The sequence below is a fragment of the Mustela putorius genome, unplaced genomic scaffold (genome assembly GCF_011764305.1).
Source record: "Mustela putorius furo isolate JIRA1106 unplaced genomic scaffold, ASM1176430v1.1 tig00000487_pilon_pilon_pilon, whole genome shotgun sequence".
In the NCBI taxonomy this organism is placed as follows: Eukaryota; Metazoa; Chordata; class Mammalia; order Carnivora; family Mustelidae; genus Mustela; species Mustela putorius.
Window position 1 is genome coordinate 8,416,373 of NW_025421399.1, and position 26,698 is coordinate 8,443,070.

General features: G+C 45.3%; 1 protein-coding gene across 2 annotated transcripts in view; it reads right to left on the reverse strand.

Annotated features, from left to right (window-relative positions):
• Positions 1-26,698, reverse strand: part of PRKCA (protein kinase C alpha) — a 391,832-nt gene that overhangs the window by 230,401 nt on the left and 134,733 nt on the right. For both annotated transcript variants that reach the window (XM_045080929.1, XM_004749112.2), the window contains exon 3: positions 10,040-10,122. In XM_045080929.1, the coding sequence (XP_044936864.1) occupies positions 10,040-10,122 (83 nt within the window). The remainder of the gene's footprint in view (positions 1-10,039; positions 10,123-26,698) is intronic.

Here is a 26,698-nt window from a genome sequence, read left to right on the forward strand (position 1 = left end):
CCAACACAGATCAGGAGAACAGGGATAAGCCCCAGCTCAGGCAGGGAGAGTGGGCAGCAGGAAAGAACACAAGGGTCCTGTTGTGCAGCTTGAGTGTCATATTCTCAACATGAGGAACCTGAGAATTCTCTCCACACCTGGGAAATAATCGGGGGGAATGCAATCAAGACTATTTAATGCCTGATGGCAATGGGACACTTCCTGGCACAAGGACATTCTTCTTAGAACCTAGCTTTTTCCCTCAGTATAAACTCAAATGTGTTTTGGTAATCTCTTAGAGGATGAAAATTGAAATGTGAAATGAGCAATGATTAGAACGGACCTTCCCACCGTCCATCGCACCTCCTGCTAATACTCGCCACCATGACTGTTCCCTCACAGCTTCTGGTACGATGTGATAGAAACAGCTGCCAGAGGAGCTACTCCCCCACTTGTCTCATAGGTCCCAGCCACTCTCAAAGGCATATACAGAATTCCTAGTAAGTGAGCTCCTTTGATTTTGTTTTTGGCCCTTGGTCTCACTGTAAATAAACAGATGTGGCAATGATAGCAAGCTAGATAATCCTCTGCAAATCTTCCTCTCCTGGCCAGGGAAATGCACTTCTCTTTTTGTCCACAGGAGACAGAGTCTCCTGCTAGAAATTCATTAAACAGAAAACAGCCAAGGTGAGGAAGGCAGCTAATTGAATGGGACTCCTACTTCAGCCTGTGGAAAGGAGTGACTCACGAAAATCCAGGAACAAGCCTCAGGCATGAGCCAAAAAGCTCTCTGGGCTGGCTTTCAGCTTAGAGGAAAGCCACTTAGAACCAATCTTTCCAGAAACCCAGGGTCCTGGAAAGTACTACCTTCTGCCTTCTTGAGGAAAACCCAAACAATCGACAAACTGCTCTAGGCTCTCAGGGCCTCCCGCCAGCCCCCGTGCTGGGTCTCCACTAGCTCAACTTGCTGGTCTCACCCGTGAATGCGTTTACTGTTATACTATCGGAGGAACTTATTTCCAATTTCTCTTATCATTTTAAGATTTCTCAGTCACCCTGACTCCAGATTCTACTCACAAAGAAAGAGAATTTTTCCCTGGCAGAAAACCTGCCCTTCGGGGCGCCTGGGTGGCTCAGTGGGTTAAGCCTCTGCCTTCAGCTCAGGTCATGATCTCAGGGTCCTGGGATGGAGCCCTGCATGGGGAAATCTCGGCTCAGCAGGGAGCCTGCTTCCCCTCTCTCTCTGCCTACTTGTGATCTCTGTCAAATAAATAAATAAATAAGGAGAAAAAAAAAGAATAGCTGCCCGTCAAGTGGCTTTGTTCTTTAACCCACTTGATTTTGAGGAAAGAGAACAGGTTTGGAAACAAAGGCTTGACCCAAAGCTTATGAATTATTTTTTACTGGATTAACCAACGTTGAGCCTTGACTTTCACACATAGACAATAGGATTCACGTATGCCTAGTGTATTTAGGTATGTTATCCACTGAAGTAATCACTTGAATAATGCTTATTCATGTGCATGACTTTCTACTAAGAATAAGCTCTTTGAAGAAAAGGACTGTCTTTTAACCTTTGCACCCCACAGTACGTGCAATAATAAATATCCAAGCAGCATTTAAAGACGGCATACAGCGAATACATACCAAGGACCAGAAATATGAGGTACTAAATATACATTGGGAGATACCACGAAGACGTCATTACTCATATAGCAGAATTTCTAGCTCTGGGCTTCCAATTATTTCAGTTCCAGTAGTAGGCTCCTTAGACATAACTGCCAACCACAGTTCTCAGGAACAGGTTCATTTGGTGGTTTGTAAATCATGAACTGTCTGATAGTACTAAATCCTTGTACGGGTCAAGAAAAATAAATATAGAAGCCAGCAGTCAAAAGCTCTATGGCTCAGGTCCACCATTTCCCAAACTCACAATAGTTAAGACAATGATCTGCAATGGTTTGTGAGAAGCAGGAAAGTCCATTGAGTATGTTTCTTCCATCCCCCTCCTGTGCTGCCCTAATAATGCTGATGAAATACCCATTCCTAGGTCTTGGGGAGACTCATGAGCAGTCCATGGATAGCTAAAGCCGAGTAATTCAACCCCAGATATGTACAACTAATGGTCCAATTAGGTGATCGGACCTTCTTCCACTTATTCTGGTTCAAGAGATCTCTTTCAGTACCCATTCTGTGTCAGGCTCTGTACAGAACTCTTGTTTTTCAAAGGAAAAGACACAGGACGTATCCACGAAGGATCTGCGTTGTAGGCATGATTGGGAAGCAGGGCAACAATTTCTTCTTCTTCTTTTTTTTTTAAACAAACATGGGTGTTAGGTAGAAGTGCCACTAAAAGGCTACACGGTGGTTCCTATATGCTTCACACACACAAGTCTCCTTCAAACCTGAGGTCTAGAAACAGTCTGTAACTCTCCAAGAAAATACTCTTTTAACCTTATCAGCTTATCTTTTTGGACCCAAAACTGGACCATCCACCCGAATTACTTCCCCTTGTGTAGACCTGGCTCCACGGAACTTGGCTGCGTCCCCAACCAATGTCCCCACACTCTCAAAGGCTGACAATTTGCCCAGAGTGAAGATTTTGAGAAGAATGTGCTACTGGCCTTACACGTCATTCCAAGAGTGGAGTTCCAAAGATGTTTGAGCAGAGGCAACTGAAATCTCTGGATTAAGTTGAAAAGCCCCTTGGGTGGGGGGGGGACTCCCCTGAACCAGGCATAACCGTGACCCAATGAAATGTGAGGCACTACTACCTCCCTCTCCTCAGGGACCAAACCTGGGTAGCTACAGACAATGGATGTGCCATCACCCAGCTGTCTCCTTTAGTGCATCCGAACTGCGGAAGCAGGGCTTTGAGGCTATTTTTAATTCCCGGCTAAATTAATTTGGCGCAAAAGTAGCAGGAGTCCCTTCCCTTGGAGGAAATACTTCTGTTACTGTGAATCTGGTACATAAAATAATCCACCCACTGAAGAGCAGAATTAGCACGGGAGCTTTTTGTTGGGTTTGTTTCCCTGAAATAACTTCTTTTTAAGGTTCCCTGTGGCATCACAGCACGTGAAGAATGGCACCGGTGGGTGAGGGCAGAGGGGGGGTTCGGGACCCCGCAAAGGCTCCCTCCCAGCTTTCTCCAAAGGGGATCCCACCGGGCCACACACAACACTGCAGGTCTCCCTCGCCAGCCTTCTTTTTACACGTCCTCTTCCAAAAGCGTGTCACCTGAGTTTATGTGCCACTGGAGAGCAGCGTTTGGCAAGACAGAGAACTCCCTGAAACCAGCAAGAGAAATGCACGAATACTGGTCTTACTAGTTTGTAAAAGAATTTGGAAAAGAAATAAATCTTAAAAATCTTTAAAAAACCTCTCCAGGAAGCCTTGCCTCCATCTTCTATGAGGCACTTTCTCTCTCCCACACTTAAAAACTCCACAAGCATTTCAGGTCATTTAGGGCAGTGACCCTACGCAGTCTTACAGTATCATCATTGGAATGCTCAGCTCATCTTTTCGATTAGGGAGGATGCACCAGGACAGCAAGAATTGTCTCCACCTCCGTATCTTCCCAGCATGAAGCCCTCGGAAGTATTCAGCGATGGGATGCCACGGAGTGCTGCAAACAGCTCTAATGACCACCAAGTTCAACTTCCATGTTGATAAATAGAAAATCCAGGATTTTTAGTGACTTGATAGGGCAGGATTCCCCCATTCCCACCCCAGAACTCTTTTGACCTCGCTGGGCTGAATTTTAAACGCAACTTCTTAAGCCCTTGTACCTTTTTACAAATCTCCCTTTGTCAGGTCGGGAATAGGAAAGTGTTTCGGGTGTGACGGGGTCTGCTCACAAAATTGCCTTATTTCCGTATTAAATGTAAAAGCCCACTTTGAGAAAATAGACTGGCTAATTACATTTTTAGGCTGACTTTAAATGTTTTGAGTTTGGTTACAGATGAAGTCCTGAGATGCCGCATTTTAAACAATTCAGCCGCCTTTTTCATTAGCTCCGTTTCTAAGACACCGGAAAGAACTCAAGGTCGCCATCATGAAGAGCGAGTCATTTTGTACCTGGACCTCTGCGCCCCCATCCCATCCCAAGGTCCAGCCCCGCACCAGGTATCACTTTTGGCTTTGTGGCTGTTTGTCTAACCGTTTCCAGGTCCACTCTAGCGATCTACGGAATCTCCTCCAATGTCTCAGTTTCCCCATCTTTGCAGACCTGAAGATGTACTCTGATCGGAAGCCAGCCCCCTGCCCTTCAGGCAAGTTGATTTCTTCATTTACGCCCTTCCAAACATTCTGGAAGGCACCCGCTAACTCATGATGCTGTCTGTGTCCTCTCCCAGGTGAGGTACGCTGATGTTTCTAAATCACCCAAATGCTGTTGGATTGCATGGCTCAGACCGAAAAAATACCAGATATCCCAGGTACAGTGTCTCCCCCAGACAGGCAGGGACACTGGTAAAAAGGCTCCAGGCAAATAAAGACAAACCAAAGGAAACCAGAGTGGGGAGGGGCGCGGAAGCCTTTGAACAGGTCCGCCCCTTCCCCTCTTCGTCAACGCTCACTGATGCCGTACACGGAGCAAAAATTCCAAAGATTGTGTTTACAGTGCTGCCTAGCGTTTATGTGGTCTCAGACCTATCCCATAAAGACTTTTCTCTCGCTACTTTACCTATGGAAAGGGTGTGTGGGTTCTTTGTTGGGAGAGTGCAGGGCAGGACTGAGACTGGGAGGAATGTCTGAAACGGGTCCTCACAGTTTTCTCTCCCTTACGGCACGGCACACACAGAAAACACTAAGTACTGGAGGAAAATGAATGCACACCCACATGCACCCGGGAAGCTCCGAGCACCCCGGGGCCCTCCAGCAGGGCGGGCGGCAGGGACAGACGGCATTTGAGTGGAGCCGGTTCGAACGAGCAGGAAGCATTCCGGACTGAAGGACAAAGCAGCTGGGCAGCTGAAATTTTAGAAGGTGAAGGTCAAGAGTCTGAGGAAGTCTGCCCTCTAGGACCCAGCCCACCGTCCCCCCCTGCCTCACCCCATCTTGGTGGCCAGAGCCACCAAGAGAAAAACCTCAGCTCAGGGGATCAGTGGCAGCTGACGAGGCAAAAGCATGGTCATTTCTTTCCAAGAGCAAAAATCACCCCCCAAAGGCAAGGCTTGTCCATGTCCTAGTCCATGCCTTAATGGGGGACCGAGGGGGTGGCAGGAGGAGGTTTGTGGTTTCTCAACATGGGCCGGTTTTATCTCTTTGTGGTCCTGCAAGATCTTAGACATGGGGGTGAGATGCTGGGCAGAGCGCCAAGCTGTTTTCTGAGACTGCACAAATCCTGCACTGACTCCAAGTGCCTTTCCGACAGCAACTCTCCCCTTTTCCTCTCTTCTCTCCTTGCTGAGCACCGGGGCTGCACCTGAAGTCTCAGAAATGCCTGGCTTTCATCGCCAGACCTGCTGGTAGGGAGGGTCTGGCATCCCGGCCCAGCCTTGGTGGGGAGGTGGGTGGTGCTGGGAGAGGGGTCCTTCCATGCCTCTGTGGAGCCCAGACACCCCTTCTAATCCCCAAGGCTCCCGACATGTCTGCATCCTTTCAAGGAGCCTACTCCTTGAGTCTTGAAGATGGTCTCTGTTCAAAAGAATTAGTGGTGATGCAACATGGGGGCTTAAGTGGGGAGAAGAATCAATGAAACAAGATGGGATTGGGAGGGAGACAAACCATAAGTGACTCTTAATCTTACAAAACAAACTGAGGGTTGCTGGGGGGAGTGGGGTTGGGAGAAGGGGGGGTGGGGTTATGGACATTGGGGAGGGTATGTGCTTTGGTGAGTGCTGTGAAGTGTGTAAACCTGGCGATTCACAGACCTGTACCCCTGGGGATAAAAATACATGTTTATATATTTAAAAAAAAATTTTTTTTTTAAATCACACCTCCATTAAAAAAAAAAAAAAAAGAATTGTTAACTATTTCTCTCTGGTTCCTGGAATCTGGGCAGTGCTAACGTCACCCTTTCCAGTGCCTGTCCTTTCATCCTGAAGAGGTAATCCGGTATCCGTGCACCCCCCAGGGTCTGCCCCTGCTTGGTCCCTGTGTGGGGAGGCCCCGGAGTCTGTAGGGCCAGCCTCGTTAAGCAGCACATGAACCGTGTGCCTTGTAAGCACTTGCCATGTAGGAAACAAACCTTCATCGAGAAACTTTAAGATTTTTCAGGGGAAAAGATGCTTAAGGGTTTTTTTTCTTAAGCTGTATTTTGTGTTTGTATTTGTGTCCATTCCATTAAGTGGCCTTTCCCATGCCCTTTAGCACTTTTGTAAATGTCTGAATGGAACTTTGAAGGATTACACCAAGGTAGTAGCTAGCAATGTCTCCACTGACAGCACGACCTGGCCACGGCACCCCCTCTTTCCTCTCGTGGCCTTGAGTCAACCACAAACCTCTTGGACCCTCAAGGGCCAAGTCACTGTGCCGCCGGATCATTTACATCTTTCTTCTATGGGCTTCGGTTTCCTAATCCATAAAGTAAAGCTAACCTAGAGAATTCTTTAACACCCTTTCCAACTCTCTAATTCTAGGACTTTAAGGCGTATTCAAGAAAAGATAAAATAAGGAAATTCTACCATCTCATCTCAGCACTGTGTCCTGACACCTTTGTGCTTTCCGGTTACCCCCCTGCTGCATTGGAGTCTGGGCAGCTTGGGATTTGTGCAATAAATAAATCACCCTGCCCTCAGACAGCCCTGGCTGCAGGAAGCCCTCATCGTCGACCTGTGGATGCCAACAACCAAGACACGAATTTTCTCTTTGGAAGAGAATGTGCAGACTGCTCAAGTACTTTTCTCCCCCTCATATTTAAAAAAAAAAAAAAAAGAAAAGAAATCTCTTATCTTCACTTCTGCAGATATTAAAATGTGAAACTGAGCATTTCCGGCAGATCAACACAACAGGGGGGACGGGGGTGGGGTGGGGACAGAGCTCGGATGAGCATATCAGATCACAGGTGTGTGTCCCGTTTATCATATGACCAACAGACCGGCACTAAGGCTTCCTGCCTGGCTTGGGGACCTAGGAGTACGGTGGCCTCCTAATAATCATCAAAGCAGGGTAAGAACTTAACAGACATTAGCTAATCTGTAGCAGGCACCAACCAAGACTCCCCGTGTAAACAAGACAGTCCTGCGCAAGCGGGGATGTATATGAACTCTGCGTAGTCACCAAAGCTTTCAGATTTCATGACATAAGCAGAGAGCTGGCCTACAGCCCTTCTAGGAAATTTTAAAACAGCATCACTCTGTCTTCCTCCTACTTCTCTGCCGGCTCCTCCTTGGTCCCCCTCCCTCCCTGCCGTCCCTCTTCCAGCCAATCTACTCGAGTTCTCTTCTGGGTCCTAATCTCTTGTCTTCTCATTCCGTCTACCCCCATCTCTAGGCAAGATGAGCTCCACGCCCAAAGCTTAAAACTAACCAAGAACAGAGGAACCTGCATCCTCAGAAGGATGCACTGTACTTCCCAGCTCCGCACCTGCATTCACAGACAACTGTCTTCTCAGTGTGCGACTTCTCAAACTGCACGTGTCTGAAGGGAAGCCCTCGATCTGTCCTATCCCACACCTTCAAATACAGCCTCCCGCCGTGGTCTCGATGGCCTCCTTCCATTCTTGGGTTTCAGACTGAAGCCCGAGAGTTTTCCCTCCACATCTCCATCTCCCTGTATGCCCCACCAACGGCCGAGAGCTGCTGATTCAGCTCCTAAATTTATCTCAAATGAGTTCCCTGTGCCCATCCCTATTGCTGCCACCTCCCTCGAGCCCTCATCACCTTGCTCTCTGGACCGATACTTCATCCTTTGCTTGGTTCTCCCCATCTTCCCCATCCATGAGGCCCCCTTCCTAACCTGGTCCATCTCCCATAAGGAAACCAGGGAAGCCCTTATACCATGCAAACAGGACCAACATTTTTCCTAATTTAAAGCCCTTCTCTGGATCCTTATTGTTCTTAAGATTGTGTTCAAAATCCTCAACTGCCTGATGAACAGCTTCTTCTTTTTCTCTCCCACACTGAATTTCTCATTTCAGCACTTTCTCACTTGCTTTTCCCTTTGCCTAAAACGGTCTTTCACGGGGCTCCTCATGCCCCACTGCGCACGCGCGAGCGCACACACACATCCCCCTTGTGCATGCCTATCTCCTATATGGTCCCACAGCTTGGTTTAATGCCATTCCTTGGGGAAGCCTCTGACCACCTAGAGTAGGTCCTTGGGTAAACACAGTCAGAGAACCTCTACCCTATTTTAATGAGTGATATCTTCCATGTCTACCTTCCCCCATATTAAGTACTTAATAACAAGTAACTGGGGTACATGGGTGGCTCAGTCAAGTGTCCAACTCATAATTTTGGCTCAAGTCATGAACTTTGGGTCATGAGATCAAGCCATGCATCAGACTCCACACTCAGTGGCGAGTCTGCTTGAGATTCTCTACCCCGCCCCCCGCCTCTACTTCCACTTCCCTGTGCATGTATATGGGTGCTCTCTGGTTTTCAAATAAACGAAACTTTAAAATGAACAGATAGATAGCACTTAACCAAAAGAAAGAAGAAGTGGAAAGAGGGAGAGAGGCGGGGCAACAGCTACACTCCTACCGGCCCCCTGCCCCACCCCATCTGGAGGATTTGGCTCCTGCTGGAGCCAAAATGGGAGAATGGAAGAATGGGTTTAGGAAAATGAGCAAAATGGCCAAAGAAACATCATGTGATACTCGAGGCCAACTTTCAGGAAAGCTGGTACTCTTCATCTGCATCTATTTTTACCTCTAAGATGCCCCAAATGGAGACAATAATCCAGAAAGAAGGGGAATGTGCAAGGGCCAGATGGAGTACACTACTGTTTTGTAGGCAGGTGGGTCGTTCACGGACATGGGCTTTCTGGTCCCTGCAGACAGAGAACAGGATGATCTCTGAGGCTCTGGGGCTCTGGCTCTGTGGGCCAGGGGTGGCTCTGAGCCCAAGGTTCCCACTCTGTGTGGCTTCCACGAGTACCTTCACCAAAACACAGCATGTTTCCACGTGCTCAGGGCGCACTGGTCCATTCCTTCATTACATGTGCTAAAAACCACGCACATCTGAGCCCCTCAGAGCTCACCATGAGTAGGCCCTCTTCAGAAAAGGGAAGAATTCAGTCCTGTCTGCCCAGACAGAGCTGCTTTGAAATCTGTGTTTCCTGATGGGAACAAGAACCAGAGGTAGGAACCACACTCGGAGCACGTAATTTAAGTATTAGTGACTGAAATGATCCAGCAAAAGCAACTCAGAATAGAAAGGTTTCCTCTTCCAGTCCTCCTCTGCAAAAAATTTTTTTTCCCGCTGTTAAAATATTTTCCACGTAACAACCCAATTTTCCGCTCAATATATTTTAGATATTGGGATTTCCCGTGCCTGACTCCCACTCTCCTTTGCGGATCCTACTTTCCAGTAAACAAGAGATGTAAGAGAGATGCTCGCTAGAGACAGGCAGAATTAGGGCACAAATAAAATTATGTGTTCACACATGGGCAGCTTCATAGATCAGTTGTTCAGTGGAACAGATGCTAAATTATTTAAATCAAGAGCAGCATTTGTAATCCATAATGAAAAGGCAGGAAGGATCTCATGGAAGTGAACTAGGAGGAGGTAGTTACATTGGCCCAAAGTAAGGACGGACCTCTTAGTCCACACACCGTTAGGGTGGACAGTAAAGGGTGATTTACGTTTGTTGGGAAATTTGTCAACATTTCCGGAAAAGAACCACACCGTGTTTGTGAAAGCTCCTGCTGTAAAATTGGTGAGGTTAGTCCTCACACGGATACCCACAGTGGAAGGGTAAAAGCTACGAAATTCTTCTCCTGCCAGGGCTCCAAAGGACTAGAGATGTGTTCATCAGTACGAGCTGACGTTATGCAGGGCTCACGGACAAGTCTTCCCATCGCGAGTGTGTGCCCCAACAGCTGGGCCGGCATTCAAAATGGCGAAGTCAGAGATCTACATTAACAGCAGGTAACAGTTTCCAGACTACTTACATCGGTGTCGGGTCCCTTATCCGCACCCGGACAAGAAAAAGTGACAAACTCATGGCACCTCTTGTGAACCACAAAACAGCAAACTGGTGGAGAGAAAAGAAAACTAAAATTAGTAATTTAATACACAGGCTGTGTTTTTCCAAAACGAGGCTCTAGGTCCCTCTAGACGTCAGCTTGATTTCACTATAGACAGAGTCTCTAAAAGCAATCAGAAGGCATTGTATGCGAGACTCGGCAACATTTGGTATTTATTGGACTTAGAGATAATAGAACCATAAAATGTCAGGCCTGACAGGGCCCAAGGAGACCCAAACCCTGGTTCCTATTCTCTAAAGTTGAGGGGATCGGACAGTGATTGTTAAGATACTTGCTCAAGATATAAACTGGAAATCAAAACTTAAACTACTTTGCACAGTCCTATGCCAAACGCATGCATATAAAGGGGGAAAAGAAAAAAATAACAGATCATACGTAGAGTGACATCCATGTGTGTTATAGAACTTCCTCAGCAGGATTCTGAATTCAAAGAATTCATTAAGACACAAACCCAGAGAGTGCCAGGGGGGCCCCGTCGGTGAAGCGTCTGCCTTAACCTCAGGTCATGATCCCACGGTCTTGGGACTGAGCCCCACATCAGGCTCCCTGCTCAGCGGGGAGTCTGCTTCCCCTCCCTCTCTGCTCCTCCCCCTGCTCATGCTCTCTCTCCCCCTTGTCTGCTCTCATTCTATCTCAAATAAATAAATTCTTAAAAAAAAAAAAAACCACAATCTATAAAAAACAGCCCTTTGAAACAAAAAAGGGGAAAAAAAGGCAAACACCGTCACACGTTCCTGCATGTGCATGCTTGCCATAAAGACTATCACCAGTTGAGGGACGGCCCCACAGATCTACCACAGAGCAAATATTTCCCAAGTTCAATGCGGTTTTGATAAATATTCAGGATGGGTCAATAAAAGAATTGTTATAGAAATTAATAAGTAATCCCCTAAGAGGTTCTGTGGATGGTATAATGTGGAGGATCCAAAAAAAGATCAACGACCTGGTTAGTCCTTCCTCGAGAGCTTGGAGTCTCTAAGGGTATGATCAACTACTCCACTGCTCTTTGTTGAACAACGTGCTAAAAGATATCACACCATAAATAGTGGGTGAGCCCTAAGTCGTTGCCGCAGAAGGAACAGAACTCCCCAGAATCGGGGCTCTTTTCTCCCCCTCCCCACAATGAGACCACAATTCCTGGCATATGTGGCCATAGACAAGCCAACTGAAGATGGTCAGTTGTTCCAGGAAGGGGGAGAAGGTGGCAGGTTTATGGCAATCCCAAGAGGAGAACAAGTCCCAAGCCTCGTGCAAGGAAACCACACAGAGGGCCCAAGTGGCCACGAAGACACTCAGGATGTTTTTGATGAGCGTCGGCAGCCACGTAAGATTTGAACAAGAGTAACGTGGACAAAAACGGTGCTTTAGAAGGGCTAATGGTGGCAACAGGAAGAACTGAATGGACGAGATCTGGGCCAGGAGGCCCAATTAGAAGCCTCTTGCCTGGTCTACGAATGAAAGTAATGGCCCATCATTATTCAGTCTGCTAAGAAATGAAAACAACAGATGCCGGCGAAATTGCCGAAGAACAGACCTGACTTTCCAAGGGACCAAAGCTACTGCTGAGTGTCTTATTATGTGTCATTTGGATGGGTCCCTTCACAGTCCGTACGGAGTCTTCATGACGCGATGTAATATGCGTCAACACCTACATTGTATCAAACACAAAATATCATTTCCCCTTTCCTTCCGCTGTGTCCTAAGCCACTGACAGGAGGAAAAAAAGATGTAAGAGACGATGCCAAGATTTATACATGGGAGACAGGGAAATGAATACCTGAAAGGAATTACATATATATTTAAAATATACATATTACGTGTGTGTGTGTGTGTGTGTGTGTGTGTGTGTGTGTGTTTTAGATAGATGAAATAACCAGAGCATGAAGATGTGGGTATGCCCTGTCAGGGTAGTGGATAACGGACAGTTGTTTTTTTTATGAAATACTTTTTTTTTTTTTTTAAAGGTGGTCATAATACAGTATCAGTATAAAAATATTTCTGTTTAAAAAAAAGTACATGAGGGCACCTGGGTGGCTCAGTGGGTGAAAGCCTCTGCCTTCAGCTCAGGTCATGATCTCAGGGTCCTAGGATGGAGCCTCCCATCGGGCTCTCTGCTCAGCGGGGAGCCTGCTTCCCCTTCTCTCTCTGCCTGCGTCTCTGCCTACTTGTGATCTCTGTCAAATAAATAAATAAAATCTTTAAAAAAAAAAAAATATGTGGGCCCGGAATGAGCAGGTGGCCTTGGACATAGGAGGGGACCATACACAGGAAGCTGACAACAGAAGAGGTCTTGAAAAGCATCCTTTCGGGAGCAGAGGTGCCCGACGGAAGGGTTCTTCGTGGCCGCCTGCCCTTCCCACCGTGACATCTGCCCGCCGCGGGGGCAGGAGAGGACAGTAAAGCCAGGGACAGCCAGCTCCCAGGCTGCCCCAGCAGGCCCAAGACTCCACGAAGGGCAGCACTTAGCTCCTCCAAATCCTCAGAACAGCTTTTTCCACAATGTTTCTGCTAAAAGCATCCCCAGGGCAACCCTCCCTAAGGATGGGCGGGTGGTGAAGCGGAACCCAGATGGCACAAACCCATCTCATCGGCTCACTCTCCCCAGGCACGAAGTCACCGCTCACTCACTGGAATCAGAAAGAGAAATTATGCAAGGAAAAGGGTCACAGGAGCTTGATTTCTCCCTCACAATTGATCATGGATTTGGGGTTTAGAAGAGAAGACGAGCATTCGGATTTCCTTACTTAATCGTTCGACATACGGGGCTTGGGTGGGGGGGGGGTTAGTTCAGGTGAACATTTATGAAACCTGTATTTATCAAATCCATTTGGATGGCTTTTTTGTACCACTCCTTTCTATTCCCATCTACCGGTCCATGCTATTATAAATCTCAACCTGCCAAATATTTCTTCCGTATCCTCAAAAATAAAAAGAAAAAAGAAAAAAGTCTTATATCCAATTTTATCCCAAGAGGCCCTCACTATGCAGTATAATTTGCAAGCGCAGTTAAAAAAGTCTCATCTACCCCCAAAATTACTTCCTCCTAGCCTACCTTAGCTGCCTCTCCTCCTTCCTGCCTTACACATGAAAGTCCCATCTAGAAAGGTCTAGATTCACCCAACAGCAGGTGGAGAAATGGATCCGCTGAGAGCTGGTCATGCATGTGAGCTACCTGGAAGATAAAGGCCTTGTAAGGCTTGCTCCGAGACTTAAGATTCAGAATGGACGAGGAAGAAGAAACAACCCATGCCTAGGTGAGTAATAAGCAAGGAGAGAAAGCCCAGTTACCCCCTCCTCCTGTCCCTCTCCCACTCCCACCCCAGGGGCAGAGAAGAGGAGCCGTGTGGTGGCAGCCTCGGGCTACACACAGCGTTGGTCTGGGAAAGGCTGCCCCGGGAAGATGAGCAAAGGTCAGAGATTCCAAAATGATGGCTGGTGGGCCTTGACCTTGGGTTTCAAGTTCCTAACTAAACTGCGTAATGCATATTTTGTAAGATAATATAATGCAAACATTTGAGAAGTCTTGCTCGGGTAGCCGAAGAACGAGGAACAGACTGAATGTATCGGGTTTACCTGGAGATGGTCCGCATAGAATTTCCCCAGGCTAAAAATCAGGAGCGGTTTTTATTGATTAATTCTAAAGGTCTTCATCTCACCATGCTGTATGGAGGCAGGGGAGCTGGGGAGAGCTGGAGACCAGGCAGCTCTGTCACACCCTGTGGATCTCACACATATTGGTCTGACCTTGGCAGGCGGGAAATGGAGACACGCATCACGGAAGGGTCCTCCCGCTCCATGGTGTGTCCTGGAGCTGGACCCTTGGTGATTAAACAAGAATTTGCTTAAGCAAGCACAGGCTGGCCAAACAGAGATGAGGCCCCATTTTCCAAGACTTTGGGGGCATGTTTGCTTATATAACCAAATGACAGGTTTTAAAATATGAAGCTATCCTGTAGCTTAGAGTCACCGAGTAAATCTTCATTCAATTGTTTTCTAAGCACAAAATCGTTTTCCTCTAATCCTCTATGTGATACGCTCATGCCGCCCAACAAGGGATGGAGGACACATGAAATGCACAAAGCACACGAAGCGAATGATGCAGGAAGACTAAAATAAAATAAAATAAAATATAAAGTCCGGAGGCTTGGTCAAATAAGGAGTCTTCACGTTACCTGGCTTTAAAATGGAGGGGGTTTCATCGACTGATCCGAATCACACACTCATCTTACTTATGGAAGGAAACTGAATGGAAATTAAGGAGACTGTTCACTGTCTGTCAGAAATAGATTTCCAAGACAGAGTAAGAGTCACCTACGTTTGGGTCAAGAATTCGTCATGGTTTCTGAAACACAGGTTGCGTGGGGATGCCGCCGGGTCCACGGATGTTAGCAGCGGTTCTCAGTCATGCTCGTTAAAGTGAACAGAACCCAACAAAGAATAATCTGAAAGTCAAATGCTCTGTGTGAGAGAAACACTCCCTTCTGACACTGTACCCCCATGAATTTGATCAGAATTAACTATAATGGTCTTGGCTCATTAGACCCCCCTGGAGGAACAGGAGAGGGCTTGATTTCGGTGCCAAAAGTCATCACGCAGACAGATATCTGCCTTGGGGTTCTTGGTACTAGGCAGTGTTCTCCAGAGTGAGTTCAGGCAAGTGGCAAGCCCAGAGACGTTTTCTGTGTTTCATTTAAGCAGAGCTTTTTTTTTAAAAAAAAAAAAAAAAAAAAAAAAAAGGCGCACAGTGAGCTGATGAAGGAATGAAGGAATGAGCTTCAGCTCCTGCTTCCTGCTTGTCAAGGCAAACTACTCCTCATGAATGCCCCCGACACGAATCACACGTAAATCAAGGAGGTGCGGGCGGCTGCTCTGACAAGAGAGAAAATTCTGACTGAAGGTGATTAGTCACTACCTCATACCCACTAGGAAGACTATTAAGAAAACAAAACAAAGGGGCGCCTGGGTGGCTCAGTGGGTTAAGCCGCTGCCTTTGGCTCAGGTCATGATCTCAGGGTCCTGGGATCGAGTCCCACATCAGGCTCTTTGCTCAGCGGGGAGCCTGCTTCCCTTCCTCTCTCTCTGCCTGCCTCTCTACCTACTTGTGATCTCTCTCTGTCAAATAAATAAGTAAAATCTTTTAAAAAAAGAAAACAAAACAAAGTATGACACAGAGGATGAGGAGAAACTGGCCATCCCTGGGGAGACCAGAAGACGGTATAAAAAGTGAACACAGAACTGCCCTTTGATCGGACAATCCCACTGCTGGGTCTCAAACAGACACTTGCGCACCCAGGTTCACAGCAGCAGCATCGATAATAATTAAAGGTGGAAACAACTTAAATGTCCATCAACGGATGAACAGATAAAATGCGATATATCCATCCAATGGGTTATTTGGCCTTAAAAGGGAAAAATTCTGACACATGCTACGACATGGACCCTGAGAACCTTGTGCTAACCAGACAGATGCTGTCTGGTTCCGCTTATATGATGTACCTAGAAGAGTCAAACCCAGACACAGAAGGTAAAACAGAGGCTGAGGCGCCGGGAGGAGTGGGGCGTCAGCACTGAAAGGGTAGAGTTCTATTTGGGAAGATAGAGAGTTCTGGAGATTGAAGGTGGTGACAGTTGCACAAGGTGCCCCAAAATGGTCATAATGGTAAGTTTCAGGATAGGAAGATTTTACAATAAAGTTTTGTTCATCAACCTGGGATGATATTTCTGAAATCATAAATGAGACAAAGCCTTTAGTCCTGTTTCCGAGAATTTTCTGTGGTTTTTGTTATTGAAATCAACAAAGACTTACTTGCTTCCATCACATAAAATTCTTAATAAAGGTAGTGACCAGATAGAGAGGGGGCATGGTCCTCCGAGCAGAGGAGGACCCTCCTGACTACTGAGGACCAGACAGGTGTCCCATCAACCCTCTCATCTCACTCACCAGCGGTCAAAGTCAATAATGCTGACAGAGACTAGCCCTTTAGACTGAAGGCCTGACTTTTTTTTTTTTTTTTTTTTTTTTTTTGCCAAAATCCCTATGGCACTGATGCTCCTCCATCAACGTATGAAACAGGACCACCCTGTTTACACTGGACATGGATTGCCACATTCACAGAAGAAAAAATAAATATACTACATGTATCACTTTCCATCTCTCTTCAAGAAATCTTTACCGTTCCTTTTCAACCTGTCTGTATCATTTGCAATTCAGGTCAGAGTCAGGTAAAATGGAAGATATGCATAAAAACTCCCTGCTACCCAAAATTAATGGGAGAGGGTACACATTATATAACAAATCCCAAATTCAAGGAAAAAACCTACCACAGTTATGAGTCTGACATTGTTTAGAACTGAAGACTGGTAGCTGGCTGAGTTTCCTCGAGTTCCTTTTTTTAAATACATGAATGGTTGCCATCATGTGAGATGGTTTTAATTAAATTTTGCTTAGCTGGAAGGGATTAATGAAAGGTAGAGTCACATCAGGATACGATGAAATGAAAATCTCTAAGGCAAGTGAACCACTTTCAGCTTTGTAGGGAAAGTCATGAAAATCTGAGCTTATGTTATATTTGCATGCTCAAAGAAAATTATTGGTTTCAAATTTGTAACAATGAAAACAGTCTTCTCGTGGGATACATGTTCAAGTTGTGTGAAAACAAATCAAGTAAATGTGCTTTATCACATATTACTAGAAGGGATGACATTCTTCAAGGAGCACAGACTCTGCCTCTAAGAGTCTGTGCACATGCTCCTGGGAAACTCTCCAAGCCCCCAGTACCGCCTGATCCTAATCTGTGATGAGGGACTGCCCCCCCCACCTTCCCCAGGAGAATCACCTTTAACCTTTTCCTCTTTTCTAATGTCACCAAGTCCTACTGACGGCTTTTTTTTTCTTTCCTGCATTCCTTCCTGATTGGATTTAAGATACCTTTTGGAGAAAGCTCAAAGACTGAACATGAGTGTAAAAGAAAGGGGTCCCCTGGTCACCAGTCAGAGAAACCACACAACTAGGGTCGCCCTCTTGCCACCAAGACTAGAGCCTTAGTGTGAAACAGCCTGTCACACTAAGGAGAAAGAAACCAGCTCTCCGTGTTGGCATGGCACTCACCTCTAGACTCTGCAGCTACGCGAGCCATCAAAGACCCTTTCAGATTTTCATTTTCTTCAATATATACCTACACCTCTACATATACCATACAAGATACCTGAAAATGTCAGATCATTATCACACAGGCATTTCCGGTTCATGTCCTTGTACGCAGACTTCTCTGTACTTGGCAAGCAAAAGATACCTAAAGCAATAAAGGGAGACCTAGCAGATTGTGGGAAATGTACAAAGGGGGCTGAGAGGTAAGAATGAACTAGAACATGGAAACTCATGGGCTTCACTCAACGGCTCATAGGAATTACACAGGCTGGAGGAGGAGGCGTGACTGTGTGTTTAGTTTTAGACAAAGGGAGTACCCCCAGGCTGCAGGGACACCCAAATCCATGTGTCAGGCAGGCAAACGGGACTTCAAGCTTAGAGGCCCAAAGGCAGCTGGGGCCTGCAGACCCGATTCGGAGAGGCATCTGCACAGCTGAGAGCCGAAGGGAGAAATGGCCGATGAACTCCAAGGAGCAGGGAAGAGCCTCGGCAACGCCCACATCCATGGCTGAAGGTGGGAAGGAGGTGGTGGTGCTGAAAGTGAGAGGGCAGAGTCCTGACTCTGGGGCCTGAGAGGGGCTGGCGGAAGAAGAATCTCAAGAAGAGTTGGGCAATCACCAATGTAAAGGATTCTTCCAGAGCCAAGGGGAAAAGCTGAGATTTGGCCCCTCAGGGCCCAAAAGCCACACACCTAGAAGAACACAGATAATGACAGCAACACAAATACCAACAGGCCCTTGATACACAGCCTCTCTTCTTATCTCCATAGTCTTCAACCCAGAACCGAAACTGGGTGGAGTTTTCTGATAGCATCAATATACAGCAGTAAAATCATCTTAATTCCTCAAGTAACTATGTATAAAGGCCCAGCTGTTCCATAGCACAAACAAAAATCCCTCAAAGTATATGACAAATCAGGCAACAGTGCTTGGAGGGGAATCCTAAGGCTTGATTTTTAAGCTCAGATCTGGCCGGGTTTTTGCAATTTTGAAATCATCTCAAGAACCCAACCTCCCTTTTAGGTCCATAAGGGCATATCGAACCTTCATAACTGGGAGCTATGACACCTGATCTGAACACTGACCATCCAACATGCACCCTGGGGTTCTGCTTTTTGACCCTAAAAAGAAACTGCATCCATTCTACACAAGACTACCACACCTGTAACACCAGACTTTTCTCGGCAATATTTTTTTTCTGAAGACCTTTTTAAGTGCTTAGGTTCACAGCAGAATTGAGTGGAACGTAAAGAGATTCCCCATAGGTTTCCTGTCCCCGCACCAGCACAGCCTCCCCCACTGTCAATACCCCTGCCAGAGAGCTATGTTTGTGACAACCGATGAGCCCCACGGACACATCATCATCTCCCCACAACCATGGTTTATATGAGGGTTCACTCTAATATTTTCAAGTCTTTTATTTTTTCGGTCTCCAAGGACTCAAACTGGGATCTGAGACTTGGGGTTAAGAAGTCAAGCTTGGCTCTCGAATCCTGTGTTTTAGCCCCCCCCCACCCCGCTAGTCTAAAATCTCCTTATTTTAGTGGAATATGACCAGCTTCCTTTGCTCAGAAGTAACTCGAGTCTAAGAGCGTGGGTCTGACTTGGAGGGAACCCAACACTGTACTCTCAGCAGAATGCGTACCACTTAACAGGACCTCAAACCTTTCCCAGAATGGCAAATGAAAGAAACCTCAGCTCCAGAACTCTGGGAAAACAGAAGGTGGTAAAAACACAATTTTAATGAAGAATGGACTCCTATAGCATAGATGAAACCTCTGAATTTATAACTTAATCCCATCCAGCCTGGGGTGGGCGCTCAGCAGGGATACACCTGTTTCTTACTAGGGTTATAAAAAAGCTACATTGTGACACAGTGTTGGAAGAAATATTCCGGAGATTACAAGAGGCAATGAAACGGAAGGAATCTCTTTCTTTGTCTCTAAATGTGTTTTTCTGAGCATGTCTATGTATGTTTCCACGCAAGCCTTTTGTGGAATGTCACTCATCCTCTATTCATTCAATGATTCAGTGAATATTTATTGAACACCTACTATAAACCGATACTTTATAAGACAGGAATGCCAAGGAGTGGTCAAATCAGTTTCTGCTCATAGGGATCACAGGGTCTAGTTAAAAAGAAAAGCATGTAAAGGAGTAGGCATCTCATATCCTCTCTTCCTTACTTCTCTGCCTCTCCATTCTCTTTATCTTCTACTGTTTTCCCTCCTTTAATTTGTTATAAGGTAAAATCCAGGGTTTATTTTGCAATATTTATCACTGAATAGCTTTACTTTTCTCCATTTTAATTTGGCAAAATAGAACATATACTATTTAAAAATTTAGACAAATGGAAATACACAATGTCTGTAACTTGCTTTAAGAGACTTCAGCAAGAATTAAAAAAAAAAAAAGATGAAATAGGATTGGTAAAAAGTCAACAATTACTGAAGCTATGAGACCATACCTGGTCTATTCTCACTACCCTTTGCAGGTATTTGGAAATGTACATCATAAAAAGCAAAGAGAATGAATAGTTAGACAGGATTTTACCCCTGAGCTTAAACTCTTCTCCAGCCACCCCCCCAATGAGTCAAAGGTCATTGAGAAATCATCCTGACAATACTGACAAAAAGCTGCTTAGAAAAAAACAGAGCAGACTTCAAAAATAAGTCACTTGTACACCTCATATGTCGAGAACAATCTCAGAGTTCTTTCACAGGACAGAATTTATGATCCTGTAACAGTGGTCTTTCTAGCTAGTCTCTAAAGTACCCTCAGGGTAATTTATCATTTCCACTCATCTCTCCTATGCAGAATTGCCAGATCCTGTTATGGGATGACTTGTGTCCTCCCCTACCCCCCAAATTCCTATGTGGAAGTTCTAATCGCCAGACTCTCAGAATGTGAAATTATTCGGAAATACAGTTGTTCTAATTCTTTAGGATGAGGTCACACTGGCCAGGGGTGGGCCCTACTCTAGTGAAACTGGTAATCTTATAAAAAGGGGAAACGGAGACACAGTACTCAGGGGAAACTCAGACACAGGAATGCCATGTGAAGACGTAGGCAGAAATCAGGATGATGCTTCCACAAGCCGAGGAATTCCAACGATTGCCAGCAAACCACCAGGCATAGAGAGGGTCATTTTCCTTCACTGTCTTCAGAAGAAACCAGCCCTGCTGAGAACCGTTATCTCTCATTTCTAGTCTCCAAAACTGAGACAAACTTGGTTAGGCCACCCAGTTTGTAGTACTTTGTTAAAGCAGTGCCTGGGTGGCTCGCTTGGTTAAGCATCCAAAAGACTCTTGGTTGTGGCTCAGGTCATGACCTCAGGAGTGTGGGATCGAGCTCCGCATCGGGCTCCACGCTCAGTGTGGAGTCTGCTCGTCCCTCTCCCTCTGTACCTCCCCTAGCTCACGATCATTTGCTATCTCTAAAAGAAATCTTTTAAAAAAATATGTAAACCAAGGCAATTTCTAGAAAGCGTTCAATAAATGAAATTTTAATCAGTGCTGTGTGTCAAGAAAACCACAACACCTCACTTCTCAAATGGAACCCAAGTTATTAAATCTACCACGTGGCCAGGGAAAGGATTCATACATAAATCAACTTCAGATTTCAATTAAGTGATATGAACAAGTAGTAAGGCTTCAAGTCGCTCTTCCCGGACAGCTCTATGTGATAGCATACCTGTACCCATGAAATTCACCTGTGTCACCGACGGAGACCGAGGATACCCTAGAGTCCAAAGCAGCAATGAAAAGCTCAAGGAAGTAAGAGTTCTGTTCATACTTCCAACAGGAAAAATAAGGGTGCATGAAGATTATGGGTGATTGTAAGCAAAAATTGTTTTCTAAAACCTGAATTATTGATATGAAATAGAAACTCTGACAAAAAAAAAAAAAAAAAAAAAAAAAAAAAACCCTGGGGCACTGGTATAGCTTCATTTGCTCATGATTATAAAGACATTTAATAAAGTCAGAACTCGGGCGCCTGGGTGGCTCAGTGGGTTAAGCCGCTGCCTTCGGCTCAGGTCATGATCTCAGGGTCCTGGGATCGAGTCCCGCATCGGGCTCTCTGCTCAGCAGGGAGCCTGCTTCCCTTCCTCTCTCTCTACCTGCCTCTCCATCTACTTGTGATCTCTCTCTGTCAAATAAATAAATAAAATCTTTAAAAAAAAAAAAAAAAAAAAAAAATAAAGTCAGAACTCTTAAAAGGTCCCATATAGGAGTATCACCAGAGGCTCAAAATTCAAATCCTTGACTCTGGGTGTGTATGTCCTACTTAATATACTAGCTGTGACTTGCATTCGAGATAACAAGGACAATCAGGATAATGAGGTTTGTACACTGCTGGGCTATACATAAAGGACTGCTCACCTTTGGTGGTGAAATGGCCGTTTTCTGGGTGGAGGTAGAGGAACCTATGACTTGAAATCCTCAGGGGACCAAGAGCCCAGGGAAGTCATCTTTAGCATTAACCTTCAAGAGGATGTTACTAATTTAAACATCACGGAGTCTGAGGACAGCAGAACAGGAGACTTCAGAAAGAAGCTGCCTTTTAGGGGGACTGAGTGGGTGGGTAATAAGGCCTAGATTCCTCTCTGCCTCTAGTTGGCTCCTGATTAATTCCAGGCTACAGTTTTATTCTTAAGTCAAAGTTTTGCCAGTCGCCTCAAGAGTCAACATCCTTAACACGTTCAGCAAACAAGCCATTCGGTTGCAACTGAAGGCCAACAGCCAGGCTTTTCTGGCATTTGTAATTTTATAGCTTATTTTGAAAATGGACCAGATGTGGGGCACCTGGGTGGCTCAGTATGTCAAGCCTCTGCTTTCAGCTCAGGTCATGGTCTCAGGGTCCTGGGATTGAGACCCATATCAGGCTCTCTGTTCAGCAGGGAGCCTGCTTCCCTCCTCTCTCTGCCTGCCTCTCTGCCTACTTGTGAGCTGTCAAATAAATAAAATTAAAAAAAAAAAAAAAAAAAGAAAGGAAAAAAGAAAATAGACCAGCTGTAAAGTTCCATGTTTTTTTAATGAGCAACAGCTACATCCCAGACATGGGCTAGACCCTGGTGTCTACGAAGATTAGTAAGGCCCGGGTACTCTGAACAGCTTCAAGTCCAGTCTGGTGAACAGTCAAAACTGATCATTTCAAGGTCATGAAAGGACCCTCAGTCAAGTCTTCCCGGTACCGGCTGCAAGCACCAAGGGCTCTTCTCCCCGCCTCACGATTCCGGAAGATGAGTGGCGGAAATGATTCTGTTGCCGAGGCTGAAAAAAGGACATGAGGTCGAGGGACTTTTTCTTAGCACGATGCGCAGTCATCTGACAGAGTCTGCAGTAACACCTATGTAAAAATATGAAAATAGGCATGGACTGTCTCATGCAAACTACAGAGGCAGGTAGGCGGTCAGAGAAATCAAGCACTGATGGAAAGGAATGTGATTCATATCAGCCAAGAAAATATTACTCTTGGTCATGATTCATGGAAGGAAATTATGAAGTTGTTCCAAATATTTTAGTCAACACTCCTTTCAGAATCCGGTGCTTGCTCCCCACCCCCCCCAACTTTGGTCACGTAATTACAAAGCTCCCATGGGTAAGTTAGGGAAAAGCGCTTCAAATTTAATGTTCTGGTTTGGCTTTGATTTCAGTCAATATTGGAATAGGGGTGGGAACGGTCTCAGAATTGAAAAGACACTGACGTTTAGTTAGAAATGCAGGCTTATAAACACGAAAAAAAGAGAAAAAAAAAAAAAAAAGCAAATGTGGTACCGTGTTACTTCTGAAATTTGAGGGGCCTAACCCGGCGGTCATTTTTAATTCTTAGAGATAAATACATGCAGAAGTGTTCCATAAATAAAATGCTTTCATATTCTTGAGATTACATTGAGTTTATGGGACAAAAATCTGTTTGCATTATTATGTAATTTTCTACCCATGTAGCATTTCCCCCGGCGTATCTTCGAGGACAATTCAAAAGAAGCCATAATACACTAATTACCTCCCTGTTATCGAATATGTTGGGAACTAATAAAGCATCAGGGATGTGGAATGTAACATAATTACAAAGCAATGAGGCTACAAGTTTCCACAAAGGAAATTAGAAAGTGTCCAGGGGATTCCAGTGCCCACCGGTAACAATGGTGAGCACATGGGGAAAGACAAAGAACAAAGTTTTCATACAAATAAGGACATTAGGCACAGACAGAGAAGAAATAAAATTTAAAAGACAAATCAACCTTACAAAATGAGTAGGTTACATTGATGAATTGCATGCTAGAAAACAAGGCAAAGGAAATTAATGACTCGTCATCAAGAATTTTAAGATCAAAGGGCTTTTAAAGTCTACACTTAGACACGATGCCTCAAAAAACTTATATTTGACAATAACCACAATATAGAGCTATTTACTGGTTTTTTAAATGTACATGTTTTCGCATGGGGAAGAATCTACAAGGATATGGACCACAGTGGTAAGGATATGGATCCCCTGTGTCTGGGATTGTGTTTGGGAAGATTTATTTTTACTTTTTTGTTCATCTGCATTTTCTAATTTATTCAACCATTAAGGTATTGACTAAAAATATAACTTTAAAGATGTTTATAGCACCAGGTGTTAAGACTGGAAAGTTCTTTTTGACTCTCTTAAAAAAAATTCCTTAGTGCATATTTAGAATTACATGTGTTATATCAAGTATCAATCAGGTATTTTTTTTTTTTAAGATTTTATTTATTTGACACAGAGAGAGAGAGATCACAAGTAGGCAGAGAGGGAGAGAGAGAGAGGAGGAAGCAGGCTCCCTGCCTAGCAGAGAGCCTGATGCAGGCCTTGATCCCATGACCCTGGGATCATGACCTGAGCTGAAGGCAGAGGCTTCAACCCACTGAACCACCCAGGCAGCCCCAATCAGGTATTTCTTGAATACAACTGAATGACTCATGCTGCCCGGTGCTCAGCCTTGGGGTATGCACAGAGATTAGAAAACAACTCAGAAATACGCTTGAGGACAGTGACTGAGACAAGCACAAAAACCAAAAGCAACACAAAACAAAACCAAAAACCCCAAAACAAAGCATGAAACTCTTTAACATCTCATCTTTGTCTGCTTGAAAACCTTTTGTTCTCCCATAAGAAAGGATGAGATCTTGCCATTTTTGACAACATGAACAGACCTAGATAATACAAAGCGAAGGAAGTCAGAAGAACAAATACCGTGTGATTTTGTTAAAATGTGAAATCTAAAAGACAACGAACAAAAAGCAGACTCAGACCTATAAATACACAGAGCCAGACTGATGGCTGGGGTGGAGGGGGAGGGGAAAGAGGTGGGCAAAACGGGTGCAGGGGAGTGGGAGATGCAGGCTTCTGTTTACATAATTTTTAAATGATGAGAGATGGGCACGCAGACGTGTGGCACAGATGCTTTGAACCACATAATACGGAATATCAGAAATTGGAAAGAAGCTAAGAGTCCAACAGAGGAAAAGTGGGTTGGCAGGTGTGCATTTGAGATTTGTAATTACTCCACAGCCGTAACAACCGGGTGGTAAGAGAATATTTGCCAAATGAAGCAGGTAAGCGTCTAGAATGGTTACTAAATAAGAGAAAAGCCAGCTACAGCATAAAATGGTAAAAATCTTAAAATGCACGCGCTATTCAACTCATTCATGAGGGAACCAGGAAGTTGGTAAAGCTCATTCTCACAAGAATTTGAGGTCACCCGGTAAGGCATTCTGGGAAAGGTTTGCTGTGCCTGAGAACAGAAGTGGCTGCTCACAGGATAAGGAGAAGCTTCTAGAACGGACTCTGCTGGTAACTGCACAATTCCATGAATATTAGAAACCACTGAATTGTTCCCTTTAAGAGTGGAAGATACATAATGTGAATTCTAGATCAAGGTTTTCTTTTGCTGTTGAAAAGTCACATTTATGGGGTGCCTCAGTGGCTCAGTGGATTAGAGCCTCTGCCTTTGGCTCAGGTCATGATCTCAGGGTCCTGAGATCGAGCCCCACATCGGGCTCTCTGCTCAGCAGGGAGCCTGCTTCCCCCTCTCTCTCTGCCTGCCTCTTTGCCTACTTGTAATCTCTGTCTGTCAAATAAATAAATAAAATCTTTCAGGTAATGGATGTACAGCACTGTGTAATTTTAAGGTCTACAGTAGGACTTACTTATACAGCAAAATGACTACCACAGTAAGTTAACACATCATCTCATGCTGACACCAGAGAAAGCTTTTCCTTGTGATGAGAAATTTTCATTGTTTTTGAAATGCTAAAAATCAAACAAGCAGGTAGAACACTCTCAGTCTTTGGGTACTCTTGGTAAGCAATGTCCCTGTAGAACACTGAAAGGACAGGTCCTTCATGTTATGCCTCATTTCCAAATTTTAAAATCTTTTCTTAGCATTGAAATGGTATCTTTATGCCTTCTGAGATGGTCTTTGGAACTACTGGCAAGACTAAGAAAAAGAGAATATTTTGAAATGAAGAAAACCTAAGGAAAGGCAGAATCTGGCTAAGAGGAAAATTGAGGACCCCAAGAAACAAGGCAAGGCTGGGCCCCTGGAGGCCACTGAGGGGGTAAGCCCTTCTGCTCTATTTCCTATGAAGAAAGAACATACACCAGAGAATTTGAATGGCTGCCACTTCCAGAAAGAGGTTAACAGGACTAGAACTCGCCAGCACCTCCCACCTCCTTCCAAACCGGCTTCCTCCACACACAGGCCAGGCACAGACAGAGCCCCCGCCCAGCTGATCTAGACCCGGTGCGCATTGGCTAATGTTTTCTCCTGGCTTTGCAAAGCCTCCCTCTGTGCCCAGGGCCTTCCCTAGATCAGGCATGTCAGGAAGCCTGGCTAGGACAAGGGGAAGACGGTGCCATGGTACACAGAGGCACAGGCCTCGAGGGACAAGCCAGCAGAACTTGGTCCCCCCCACCCTGTCAACCCCAAGAGCTGAAGACCCCAAAAGTGTGCTAAGTCCCAGGAGAACCAACTACCAAGAAAGGGAGTCAAAAACCACAGCCTCTTCCGTCCAGATGCGGTAGAGAATGAGCTAAGATTACAAAAAGGCCACCACAAGTGGGGAGGAGGGTTCCTCATGATACGCATTCCTTCAAACCTTGTCCCATGGCATTCAAAACCCTCAATACACAGCTGTGTGCTTGCACCTCATTCCGGGGACAGTCATCAATACCTACAATGTGCAAATACCTGTATCTGTGAAAGATACTTTCTGACAAGCAGACAAGATAAAATGTATCCACTTTGGATGTGAGTGGAGAGGGGAGGGTAACTTCTGTGAACCCATGGAAGGCAAGTTTCCCAAAGCGGGGGCAGGGTGTGGGGGTGGAGAGAAGGGAAACTGGGAAAGGTAGTATATACCCTAACTGACTAAATTAGAAACCCAAATT